Source organism: Rattus norvegicus, chromosome 8 (genome assembly GCF_036323735.1).
Source record: "Rattus norvegicus strain BN/NHsdMcwi chromosome 8, GRCr8, whole genome shotgun sequence".
In the NCBI taxonomy this organism is placed as follows: Eukaryota; Metazoa; Chordata; class Mammalia; order Rodentia; family Muridae; genus Rattus; species Rattus norvegicus.
This window is the reverse complement of record NC_086026.1, coordinates 60202066-60216047: the sequence shown is the minus strand read 5'-3', so window position 1 is coordinate 60216047 and position 13982 is coordinate 60202066. Positions and strand designations below refer to the sequence as shown.

General features: G+C 37.6%; 1 protein-coding gene across 7 annotated transcripts in view; it reads left to right on the top strand.

Moving 5' to 3' along the window:
• Positions 1–13982, top strand: part of Sik2 (salt-inducible kinase 2) — a 99795-nt gene that overhangs the window by 5660 nt on the left and 80153 nt on the right. For 5 of the 7 annotated variants that reach the window (XM_056984536.2, XM_056984535.2, XM_063265450.1 and 2 more), the window contains exons 2-3: positions 2850–2966; positions 4916–4979. In XM_056984536.2, coding sequence (XP_056840516.1) covers positions 2850–2966; positions 4916–4979 — 181 coding nt within the window. Of the gene's footprint in view, positions 1–239; positions 401–2849; positions 2967–4915; positions 4980–7071; positions 7342–13982 lie in introns of those variants that run through there. The other 2 variants (XM_056984537.2, XM_056984538.1) reach the window with 2 other exon arrangements.

The following is a 13982-nucleotide window of genomic DNA, read 5'->3' as shown; positions in this document are numbered from 1 at the left end:
TAATAGACCTTTACCTGTCTTCCTACATCTATATTTTTTAAGTAAATGATTTCTGTATGTTTCTTAAATATTCACATAAAATATTCAGTTATTATATCAGTTATAATAGTTAAAATATTGGAAGGCAAAGGGGCATTTCATTGAAAACTGTTTGTTTAAAAATGTGTAAAGTTCTTTAGACAGATTGAGAGATGCATCTTAGGTAAATTAAATTGGTGACAATCCTTTTATGTTTTCAGTTCTTGAAAGTTCAGAATATCCAGTTTCACCCAGTTACAGGACTCAGGCCTACTCATTATAGCCATTGGGAAAAAGCTTGGAGAAGAAACTAGGCATTCATACCTCTACTCTCAAAACTTAGGAGATGGTGGTGCAGAGCCTCCTAATTCACTTGTATTTGGTATGTTTGAAATAAAATTGATATCACTGTACATATAACCTATGTTCTTGTATTTCACTTGTTAGTAACAAACAGTTCCAAGTCTTAAAAAAAAACACTGTCTAAAAACATCCACTGTAATGGTAAAGATGGTCCAAACCAAGATTGATGAGGTGTAGGAAAACAAAACGCTTCTTTAGCAATTGCTAACAAATAGAAAATAAGGGAAACTTTTGGAAATAGTTTGGGAGATTTTTTTTTAAGCTTTAAATCGTATCACATACAACAAGAGTCAGCCTTTAATCATCTGCATTTACCCTAAAGAAATTAATGCATATGTCCATAAATGGAATGTGTCATTTGTATATAGCAGCTTTATTCAGTATAAAGCAAAACTTGAAACAAATGCAGAGAGAGAGAGAGAGAGAGAGAGAGTAAGTGCGCGAGAGAGCGCAAGCGCACTGTGTGTAAGGCAGTGGTTTTCAACTTTCATAATGCTGCAGTCTTTTAATACAGTGGATACCCCCAACATAAAATTGTTTTTGTTTCTACTTCACAATTGTAATTTTGCTATATTGCATTGTAATGTAAATGTGATATGCAGGGCATCTGATAGGTGACCCTGAGAAAGGATCATTCAGTCTCCAAGAGGTCACAACCCACAGGTTCAGAACATCATTTGGAGACATCTTGCATGTCACTACCACATTGTATTTAACTCATTTGCTTTTCTAAGCGTAAAGTTCAGCTTTCTCTCTTGCAGTACTCTGAGTGTTCCAGAGGATATTCTTTTGCGTACATTTGCATACCCGATTGTTTCCTCAGAGCAGTTTCAATGTGGTGGAATTCTTAGGTGAAGAGTCCATCCATTACCTCTCTCAAGGACACAGTCTCCTCTGCAAAAACAGTACCCATAACTCCTGTTAGGAGAAACACTTTGAGGAGTACTACTCTATAGGGTTCTCCCTCCTCAATGGACAACATTTCTTCATTTGTATGTCTTCGTGACTGTAGTATTACATGATAGCTACTTGCATTTTTCTTGTAAATTGCTTTTTGTGACTTTGCTTCTCTTTTAATTGCCTTGTTTTTTGCTGTTCAAATGTTTTAAAGTGAGGAGTTACTTTGCACTACTTCTCTAATGGTCATGAAATTATTCTCAACTGCTTATATTTTCATTTTTAAGTGATACATTTAATTTATTTATATAGAAATCCTTGTCACTAATTCAGACTGTTCCTGTCAGGTTCTTTTTCAGCATCAGAGTCTTCAAATTTAATGGAATATGTGATTTTTTTAAGGTCCTTTATAAAAGCTGTTAAATTGCTTTCTAGAAAAATTATGCCTTATTTATATTCATATAGAATTTCTACGAAATATTGTCTGCATGATCAAGAGGCCAAGAAGGTTCATGTGGGTATCTACTTTTCAATCTTTGCTAATATAAAAGTGAAAATGACATGTTTTTGTTCGTTTTAAATTCACATTGTTTGAATGTGTGGTTGAGGGGTTAGCTCCTTTATATAGGGTTTTGAGTGATAGCAGTCTTTCTGATTTATCTGGTATGTTCCTCTCCTACATTAGAGAGGAAGTTTTGCTTTTCCTCCTTAGTGGAAGGAGTATTATTTTTAAGAGAGCATGTGTATAATCAAGAGTTAGACAGTTGAATGATTCAGTTAACATAAAAGAGGTCCTTCGATTAACAGAATCAGTTTTGGCCTTCTTGGCCTCTTGATCATGCAGATTTTTGTTCTAGGTTTAGAACTATTAACAAGTAAAAGTTATGCAGAAAAACTAAATTTATACCTACCTTTAACTCAAACAGCATTTTGTAATTTGGGGACTTTCAGTATGCTTTTGAGAAATTCCAACACTTTCTTAAAACCAGTTTTAATCATCTCACCCTTACAAACATGGTAAGTTCTCTAAAAAGAGGAATCCCATTTGATTTGTTTCTGTATCCTAGTTATAGTATTTGGCATACAGTACATGTATGGTGAGTGAACTTTAAACATTTAAAGGAAGTTGATTTTAGAACGGAAGAATTGAGGTCGTATTTGTCCATCTGTCCCCTCAGCCACCTTAATTTGCTGGAGCTTTAGAGCCTGCTGATTAGTCTTTCTTTTGGGGGCTGGAGCTAAGAAGGGCTTGGTGATTTGGACAGAGGGCCTCATGCAGGCTAATATGCGCTAATATGTAATACCTTTTCGATCTCTGTTTTATCAGCTCCTAGAACTGCTTCTTCCAGTTATTTGACAAAATTGAATGATACATGAGATAAAATGCATTTAAGTATCTTGTAAAGTTAGGAAGTGTTATGCAGTTGGCAAAGTTACTGTCCTTATTACTGCACTTCTGAGACATTCTTGGCAGATAGTCCATCAGGCTCGGCAGAGATTCCTTGATGATCTTACCTGGAGACTATTGAGTGTTATATATTAATTGTATTTATGTGTCTTCTGGACTGCAGGTGGCTATAAAAATAATAGACAAATCTCAACTGGATGCAGTAAACCTTGAGAAAATCTACCGAGAAGTACAAATAATGAAAATGCTCGACCATCCTCACATAATTAAACTGTATCAGGTACGGCTTACCCCTGTCTCTCCTTATGCTTTCCACATCCAAATGCCTGGTCTTGTGATTTTACTTGTGTGCTAGGTTTCCTAGTGTACTTTAAAAAGGTTTCTGATGCTAAGTCTATCCCTTTCTATATATTTAAATTTGTAAAAATGGAACTAGGACACTACTTGGTAATATAACTAATAATATAAAAGTTGTCTTTTAGACTATGAGCTAGCTATTTTAAAATTTGGCAGTTATACCTAAACTTGCCTGGTTTGCAAAGGTAGTTGCATCATAAATAAGGATGTCGTACACATGGTTTATTTGAAAAGATTATGTTTATGTTTTATGAAATAAAAAGGCTAAAATAGTATATTACATAGAGGCAAACTTTGTAATACCTAGAGTCATAACTTTTCTTATTGTTTTGATGAGTCATAAAAGTAAATTTTTTTTAAAAATCAGTTTTATTAAGAAATTTTGTAAACTGTGTCTGAGTTTAAGCTATATGTTTTAAAAGGAATGTTTTCTCAGATTTTTAAAGTAGTATTTCATATTTAATAATCAACAAACTATCTTTAAAAGTTTCTGTTGATTAATGTACCATATATTTCGATCGAAAATGACTTTTTAAACTGGAAGGTCCTGGTAGCCGGACCTGTGGCTTTGACGCCCTGTGATAGGTGCAGCCATGTATGCTGTACTCAGTCTGTTTTCAGAAGCTCTGTGAGCTGATGGACATCACATTAGGAACGCAGTCTCAGCGAGTGTATAATGTCGTAGGAATGGCATCAAAGCTCAGATCCCTGCTCAGAAGGCCAGTTTTGGCTGTCACACCACTGCACTCAGGTGGGCTACCCAAACGTATTGGGATTGTAAGAAAAGGTTTTAAAACTTAGTTTTGTTTATTATGTCCTCGAGTGCATTTTATACAGGGCACACATACATAGTTTGTTCTCTGTCTCTTCTTCTCCCTCTTTCTCTATGTATACATACACATGTACATATACTTATATACACATGTACATGTATATAATTATAAACAATGCTATTGTTTGACAATTTCAACTTAAAAACTTGGAAACCATCAACTTATGATAAACCTCCAAAGTGTGTAAGAATGTGTATGTTGTGCCACTTACAACGGTTACTAAACATTGCTTATCTTGAATCTAAGTTAGGTGTCTATTCCTATAGTTCTAAAATTCAAATTGCTAACAATGATATACTTTCTTTTTGAACCTAGAGAAGCTAATTTAAATGAAAACAGTAGATTTATGAATAAACAGCTTTATAATTTCAGGAAGCTGGAGAGATGGCTCAGTGGTTAAGAGCATTGGCTGCCCTTCCACAGAACCCAGGTTCAATTCCCAGCAACCACTTGGCAGTTCACAACTGTCTGCAACTCCAGTTCCAAAGGACCCCTCACACAAACATACATGCAAGGCAATCAGCAATCCACATAAAATAAAAATATATAAATCATTAAAAAATAAATAAGATTACAGTAACTTGTAACTATTAGATAGAGAACAGTAGAGAAGAACATGGATATCAGGTTGTACTGGCTCAGCTCGACTACAGCCTGGATAACACAGCACGCAGACTGAAGTGACGAGGCAGTGGGAAAATCTGCAGAAGTTCTTATTCCCCTCCTTACACTTGATGTGCACACGAATCACTTTTGTTAAAATGTCAGTTCTAATTCAGTAGTACTTCAGTCAGGCCTGAAACTCTGCATTTCTAGCAGGGACTAGCAGCTGCTACTTCTGGACCATGGACTCACACTTAGAACAAGATTCTAATATCTACCAAAAGAATGGCATGAGTATATACTGAAGCCTGTAAATGGTTCTGACTTCTCAACTCTTCACAACTTACTCTTTCGCTTATAATTTTAATTTGTGCAGCTCTATAGTATGGTAAAGTAGTCCTTCCTGCCTGACTAATGTGGGATCTTTTATCAATAGGTGATGGAGACCAAAAGTATGTTGTACCTTGTGACAGAGTATGCCAAAAACGGAGAAATTTTTGGTAAGTTTTTTCCTTTATTTTTTTTTTAATTTTTTTTGAACTTAAGAAACTTACTGGCCTGCATAAATGGTGTACTTCAAATTAATTTTTCTAATTATTTAAGAATTGATAATATTTTAAGTTTTAGACTAACTAGGTAAGTTAAAATACGGAATATAACTTATTCGTATGTGTGTGGTATTAAAAGTACTTAATTTTCTCACTTGGATTAGCAACTAGAAAGCAAAAGAGAGGGAAAAACTTGCCACCTTCAAGAGGAATTTATTTTATTTCTTTTTACTTCTTACATTCTGACTATTGAGTCCTGCTTTGGCTTAGCTTTAGTTTTAGGGGGATTCAGTGGTGATCTGTGTGTAACCTCGTGGCTTCTTAGGCTTCACTGTAGCTGTAAAACCTTAGTTTAAGTGGGTTGCTTTCAGGCGTTTGGCTGTTTGCAGTTTAGGGATATGATACATAGGTTGCTGTGGACATTCATGTACAAGTCTATCTTGAAGTAATATTTCCCCCTAACATAGTAAAAGAACGTTAAAATAATATATTTCTGTTTTGCCTTGCCTGACCATCATGGTTTTCTCATATTGTATTTGAGCCTATTTTATAAAACATATAGCATTGTTTTTGTTTTAGCAGTATATCCTCTTTAGCAGAGATTTCAATCTTTTTTTTTTGTTAAAGAATTATTTATTTATTTATTTATTTATTTATTTATTTATTTATTTATTTATGTGAGTACACTGTAGCTGTCTTCAGACACACCAGAAGAGGCCATCAGATCCCATTACAGATGGATGTGGGTCACCATGTGGTTGCTGAGAATTGAACTCAGGACCTCTGGAAGAGCAGTCAGTGCTCTTAACTGCTGAGCCATCTCTCCAGCCCCGATTTCAATCTTTTTAAAATCCTATTTATCAGAAGTTAGCATTTCTACATTTTTCTGTATAGATAAATATTCTCACCTTTATTTCTTTGTGTGGATATATAGTTTCATGCAAGGTCATTTTCCTTTTGCTTGAAGGAGTTTCTTTCTTTTTTTATAAAGCAAGTTTTTATTGGATTTTTTTATTTACATTTCAAATGTTATTCCCTTTCCCAGTTTCCCATCCATAAGCCCCCTATCCCATCCCCCTTTTCTATAAGAGTGTTTCCCCCTCCCCAACCACTCCCCTTCCTACCTCCCTGCCCTGACATTCTCCTACACTGGGGCGGGGAGGGTGTCCAGCCTTGGCAGGACCAAGCTGCTTCTCCCATTGGTGTCCAACAAGGCCATCCTCTGCTACATATGCAGCTGGAGCCGTGGGTCTGTCCATGTGTACTCTTTGGGTAGTAGTTTAGTCCCTGGGAGCTCTGGTTGGTTAGTATTGATGTTCTTATGGGGTTGCTAACCCCTTCAGCTGAAGGAGTTTCTTAGTATTGCTTGTAGTGAAGGTGATAAAATCCTTCAGTCTTTGTATATCTAAAAATAGTCTCTTTTTTGTCTGGTATAAAGGAATTGAACTGGAGGCAGATTTCACTGATTTTAATAATTTCATAATGCTATTGCAGTTTTCTTTAAGATTCTTTGCCTTAGTGTTCACAAGTTGCTTAGACATGTAAATACAATGTTTTCACTAAATTTAGAAATCCTTCAGCCACTGTTTTCTTAACTGGTTTTCTGTTCCATCTCTTTCTCCTCTGCTTCAGAGTCTAGGCCAGTGTATTTTAGGCTATTTGAAATTGTCCCACAGCTCAGTAGATTTTTTTTCTTTTTTCTCCCTATGTTTTATTTTAGGCAGTTACTCTTTCTGTGTCTTTAAGTTCACTAGTCTTTTATTCTGCAATGTCTAATCTGTTTTCCTAGTTAAATGTATTTTTCACCTCAGACACTGAGTAAATTACAACTTGATTGAAACCCTTTATTTTTAGGAGTATGTGTGTGTGTCTCTTTTTGTATGTTCCATGTCTTTATTTAGCTGTTGAATATCTGGGATACAGTTACAATAATTTCCGTTCATGTTTCCTAACCTCCACCATATCTGTCAGCTCTGGATCACTTCTGATTGGTTACTGTTTCTCTTTTGTTTTGCTCATATTTCCCTGCCTTTTTGCATGAAAGGATAGAGAGATGGGGAGTGAAAGAGTGGTGGTCGAAGAAGACCCCCCTGCAATTTGAACAGATATTTGCAAACACAGTCCTATATGTACGGAGTAAAGAGGATTGTCGGGAGAGAGAGAGAGAGACGAGCAAATGCAGAGTCCCTGAGGCCACCGAGTTCTCCGTATGTCCAAGGATTAAAAAAGGTCCAGCATGGTTGGAGAGAAGAAAGCAGGAAGTGGGAGCAAGAGGGAGCAAAGAAAAGGCCTAATGGGAGATGCAGTCACAAAGGTAAATAAGAGGAGGAGTAAGGAGCAGACTTAGGGGCTTTGCATCCATTCAGGAGACTGGCTAACCACAGGTTTTCAGTAGTCATTGAGATTTCAGCATGGGACTGGAGAGACAGCTCAGTGGTTATGACAACTGGTGCTCTCTTAGAGGACCCTGGTTTAATTACTAGTACCTCCATGGCAGTTCAATCGTAACTCCAGTTCCAGGGAATCTTGACACCCTCTCTGGCCTTTTGAACACCAGACACATTTGTGGTGTGTAGACATATGAGCGGGGAAACACCCATACATAAAATAAAATAGACTTAAGCAGTCAGGTGACTGCCTGAGTCAGCACCTTCAAATCATCACTGAGACACTGCTGTTTTGAAGCAGACTGTAGCTGGGAGGTACAGAGACAAGAGATCTGGCTGGACAGTGTTAAAGTAGTTGCCGACAGCTCTGTTCAGGATGGAAAGTAGTATAGGGAGTTGTGTGTGTGTGTGTGTGTGTGTGTGTGTGTGTGTGTAATGTACATGTGTAAATGTAGAGATACAGATTGACATTAAGTGTCTTCACTCTACACCATTTTAAGTTTGAGGCATGGTCTTACAGAACCTGGTACTCGCTGTTTTGGCTACATTGCCTGGCCAGCCAGCCCCAGAGATCCACCATTGGGATTATAGATGTATACTGCCATGCCAGGATTTTACATGGGTCCTGGGGACTAAAACTCAGATCCTCTACTGAACCTATTTTATATGTTGGTGCAGAGAATCTAAATTCAGGTGCTAATGTTTGCACAGTGGGGACTTTACTGGCTGAGTCATTTTCCCTTTAGCCCTGTAGTATATATTTTGAAAGTAAAATCAATTCGACTTCTTGTCAGGTAGAGACCACAAAAGTAGTGTGTCTAATTATGGAAGCAACCAAGGTCTAGTTTCCAAGGCCCTCAAATTAAAGAGGAGAAAGCAACAGATGAGACAGAGGAGGAAAGAAGAGAAAAGGGTTTGCTTCAAACCACATGAGCTACATAGTCTGCGGAAGATGAGCAGGTATCTATGTCAGGTGATGCTGCTAGACCAAGAACAGGGAAGAGTGAAATTTACATCACCACTTTGTAGAGCAATTTTGGAAGAGCATCTGGACCAAAAGCTAGACTAAAGGTGCTTAAAGAACAAATAGAAGAAAATAGTGAGTGCAAAATAGATAACTTTTTTCAAGGAGAGAAATGTGATGATAGTTTTAAGGGCTAGTGAAGTCAAGAGAAGGCTTTTTAGGTCTTTGTGCACTTTTAAAGGGTTGTGTGTGTGTTGGGGGGGGTGGGTGATTTTGTTGTCTGGTTTCTGTTATGGTCGTTTTTCCCCTCAAGACAGGATTTCACTGTGTAACAGCCCTTGATGTCCTGAGACTTTGTAGACCAGGCTGGCCTGCCTCTGCTTCCTGAGTGCCGGGATTAAAGGCATGTGCTACTACTGCTGCCCAACTATATTTTTATGGCTTTAACCTGTAGTTTTAATAAACTAGAAATGGCTTTACATGTTAAGTATCATCTTTATGAAAAGGGGGAGAATCTCAAGTTTTCTTGCTGTTGAGATTGTTGAAATAGGCTTGTATCACACTCACTAGTATACAAGTTGAGGCACACTTTGTGAACTTTTGCATTAAATGTTTATTTTTAATATAAACTATCTGGCTGTCTAGAGTAAATGTTCAATTTAAGTTCTGAAAAGAAGAATCTGTTTTAGATAGAGAAGTTGGACAGTGTTAGTTAACTTTTCCACTCTGGTACAGTTCATTTGAGTTCTGAAGCCAATGAGTAATAGAACTTAATTTTAAAATATGATGAAATCCTTGGATAATATTGACTGTTTAGAATGGAAGACTCTAGAGGAATCAGAGACCATTTAGTACAATTTATTTTTATTTATTTTGGCTTTGTCATTCATGCGGGTTGTAGCCTGACAGGACTCAATGTCTTTTTCTCACAAAAAACTATTTTTCCTCTCTTTTTTTAAAACTCAGCTTCATCATGTGCTAAGCTAGGATCCTTGATGTCAATGTTGATTTCATCCCCTGTACCTCTCTCTGGGTGGTTTGAACTCTGCTTGTTAGGCTTCCTCATCCCTCTTCTTCCCTGTCTGTAGGATACAGCTGTTTAACTGGTTTGTTGTACAAGGTCTCCAGAATTAGATGTTTTTCTGTGCCCCCCTCCCCCCCTCTGTGTTTGAGGCAAGGCCTCACGGATAGCATAGGTCTCAAAGTTGCAATTCACCAATTTTCCTGACTCTGCCTCCTTCCCAGTGGTAGGATTCAAGCATGCACCACTACCCATGATCAGTGTCTTTCTAAAATACAGAGTCATGTAGTTGTCTTCATTTTTATGTTGCTTTAATAGAGGTGAGTATGGAGAGGGAATAATTTTGAAAGCAAGGTAGAGTCCTAGTACTCAGTAAGTACTGGGACAACTTAGTTTTGAAGAAACTGTTTTAAGAAAAAGAATAATTTTCATGTAGCTTCTATATGTGATAATAGTCAATTTGAGCAACATTTATTAAATAGTGAAAAAATATGTGTGAGATTTCAAATGAATTAAGCCAAAAATGTGTTAAGTCAGCTGGAGATGTAATAAAGCAGAACACATCAGAACAGTATAGGAATATGTGTTTGAGCATTTTAGGTTTATCAGTTAGACTTAAGACTTTAGGATCACCATTTACCTTTACAAGTATGATTTTAGTCCTACTCTGTGCTGGGAGAATGTACTGTTCCTTTTTATTTCATCTTTTTTCACTCTCGCTTTTGTATTTAGTCCATCAGCAGATCCTGTAGTGTTGAATCTTCTGTTTCTGCAGTTGTCACCCAAGTCTAGGCTGTCATCACCTCACATCTGAGTATGTGAAGCCCTCATGTTTGCCATCCGTGTTTCTTCCCAAGTCCAGCCCACTTCAGTTATGCTGACCCATCTTCCTGAAGCATCTCTATTATATTACAAGTGTGTTAATAGCGTTCATGTCCCCCAGTTACTAGGTTAGCTCCATCAACTGAGTTCTTATGCCCAGCTAATCCTTGCATAGCTTATTAATAATCATTAATACAGACAACCAAATTGCAGACTAAGCCACCTGCTTTAGTCAATCAACTTTTTTCTCCTTTCCCCATCCTCTGTTTTCTTCTCCCTTCTTCCCTTTGTTTCTATCTCCCAAATTATAATTTTTGCAAAATATATGCTAGTGTAAGGAGTAAACTAATTTTCCAAGGTTTGCTGTTTTTACCTGTCTGTCTTCATTTCTACTTCTGTATCCTACTCTTCTTCCATTCACTTCTATATCCATTCTTACATTTCTGCTTCTAGGTCTTTTAAGTACAATATTTTGAATGCCTTATGAATGCTTCCCCTGTATGTAAAAGAAGTATGAAAGAAAGAAGCTAAGAAAGACTGTACTGTACAGACCAGTTGTAGAAGACCTTGTATGTTAGAATAAGGGATTAGCATTGTTTCTTGGAGGGACCGTCCTTCAGCCTGCAGTTGATGGATATTTCAGGAAGATAGTCCAGTAGCGGTGTGCAGTCTGACATGAGCAGGGAGAAGAGGGGTTTAAAAGACTGTGTGTTTACATGGAAGAAACAAAGGGAAGGTCTGAGTAAGATGGTAGATGTTAGGATCACACAGAAAGATTTTAAGTCTGAGATATTTCCAAGTCTATAAATAAGACAATTGATTTTTGTTGAGCATTCCTAAGGTGGGTGCTGAAGTACTTAATCTGATCATTTAAATCTTAAAAGAAAAATCTTGATAAGGAAGGCTCTGAGACCTTCGGAAATTTTCTAGAGTCATACAACAGTCAAGTGACAGACTAGCCTTCGATGAGCCAATGAAGCAATCCCAGAGCCATTGCTACCGGTAATTATACTTCACCTTCTCCCCAAGAGATCTTACTGACTCACTGAGGATTTAAAGCAAGTACAAGAGAAAAATAGTGGTGAAACTGTTGACAGCAATCTGTAGGTCTGGCTTCAAGTGAAAATGAGGAGTTAGATTTAACATGTTGTTGGAGGTGATAGTCAGGGAATTTAATTTGATGTAGACAGTAGGCATTGATTGAAGATATGATAACAAAATTCAAAAGTGAGTTTAACTGCAACCATAAAATGGAGTAGCCTTACAGGGGGCCAAAGATTGGAGCTAAAGTGAAGATCCTTCACTAAAAAGGGTATTAAACAGTATTTATTAGGGAGATACTGATTGAAAGCCCCAGGAGGGCAGCATTCTGAATCAACTAGAATGGTTAAATTTAGAGGTGGACAACACTGAATGAAAGAACTGAGACTTTGACACTGCAGGTGGAAGTGTGATTTGTGTGCCTGCTTAGGAATACTAACAATGTCTTATAAAGTAAGCATGCTTTTTTTCCAGTCGTGAGGCAGCTCTGTTCCTACGTGTTTACCCAGGAAAAGAGCAAGTGTTCTTACAAGTGACTTGTCCAGGAATGTTCATAGCAACCCTTTTTATAATGTCCAAAGGAAGAACAATCAAAGTGTCCACCAATGGGATGATGTATCCAGAATTCTGTGGTATTATGTAATGCAAAGGAAGATGGTTCTGAAGGCAAAAGGAGTGTTCTTCGTAAGCATACAATACCACATAAATAAACCTTACCGACACTGCTAGGCAGGAATCTGAACACAAAGAGTGCAGTTTGAAGCAGTCATGGTGGCACACGCCTATTTATAATTCCAGCACTCAGGAGGCAGAGGCAGGTGGATCTCTCAATTTGAGATGAGCCTCGTCTATGTAGTGAGTTCCAGGACAGTCAGGTTTATGTCTCAAAAAAATAAAACCAAAGTACACTTTGTATCTTATCATCTGTGTGAGATTCTACCATAGGCAGCAACCATGGATGGTTATAGAACTTGGCAAGTATTTGCCATTAGAGACAGGAGACAATAAAAGCCCTTATCACCTCTGATGTATAATGAAAATCTCATAGCTAGATCCGTTTATCTGTCACAAGACCTTTCTGATGCTTCTACTGGTTCTCAAAATAGAACATACAGATTTCATTTTTGTGTTAATGTTGGTCTGGAAGCCCTTTGCTATCTATGTCTTTCAAGCCTTCCCGCCTTTCCTTGCTTTCTCCATCCTGCCTTTCCTTTACTACTTTATTCCTTTCAAACTAATTGAAGTTCTATCTAATCAAAAGTTGTTCTTAATTGATTCTGTCTACATTGATTTCCTCATAGAAAAGCATTCTAAGTTATTCTCCTGTACAACTCATATTGGTACTGTATCTATAAAACTAGTTTCATTATTATTAATCTACATTATTATTATTTTGTTGCTATTGTATTTTATTATTATTGTTATGTTTGAGTTTCGTGTATATGGTGTATGTATGTGTATACCTGTGCACAAGTGGAGGCCAGAAATTAATATTGGGTATCTTCTTATTTTACTCTCCACCATGTTTTTCTTTTCAAGACAGAGTCTCTTACTGAACCTAGAGGTCACTCTGGGCTACAGTGGCCAGTTGAGTGCCCAGCATCCTGCCTGTTGTCATCCTTCTGCACAGAGGTTGCAGATCAACAAGTGTTAACATGCCCACCTGTTATGTGGATGTTGGGGGTCCTCAGGCCAGCACAGAAACTACTTGACTAACTGAGCTGTCTCAGTCTCTGCACTGTTTTGTTTGTTTTGCAACAAGGTCTCTTGTAGCTTAGAGCTTATATGTAGCTCAAGATCACCTTAGTTTCTGGTCTTTGCCTTCACCCCCTAAGTGCTTGGGGTCAGACAGGACTTGTTGCGTGGCATGCAGTCTTCCCGCCAGCTAGGCCATCTCTTGCGCTCCATGTCTACCTTTTCTGTAACAGATTGTTAGAGAACTGGTTAGGGCTTAGCAGTACAAACCGTTTTATAAATGCGGTGAGTGAGCAGTGTCGTGTCTACTTTGGCCTTTGTGGGCCGTATTTACTCAGGGAAGCGAGGAGACGCTGCCAGTTAAGTAGTCTCAGGCAGTTCTTTGTTCAGCTTTTGAAAGGAGTGTTTACTCTTGGGGAGATAAACATGAATGAGGAAATACCAACTGAATCAGGGGAGAAACTGGTTTCCTCTAGAATCCTAGGCAGTTTCTTGGTGTTTAGTGATAGTTCCACCTTATATTTAACCTTATTCTGACTCCCTACACCTCCCTTAAAATATCCTTTTCGGGTATTATGGTAAATGAGAACATGTACATTTAACACTAGTAGCTTTATTCTCTGGTTCTTAAAATACCTAGTAGATACCATTTTCTCAGGAGCCTATAATAGGCAATAGTAAATGAATTTGCTTTAAAAGATGTTGTTTTTTTCCTTTGCAGTTAAAGGTGTGATTAGTGAAAGTTATTCACGAGTTCAGCATTCTTTAGAACTATTTCTTACTTATCCATGTAGTCACGTGCAGTAAATGGTGCAAAAATCATAGAGCGGTTGCCTCGGCAGACAATTTGGGTTCTGTTCAAACAATTAAACCGGCAGTCAGCAGATTCCGGCCTGGTAATTAAATTACCCATAGCCTTTGTTTTCAGATTTCTGCCCCTTGATATGCTGTGTCTTTTCAGGCTGAATTTGTGCCTGGGGTTTATTGATTCATTTCCTGTCTTTCCCTTTCAATGGTAACATACT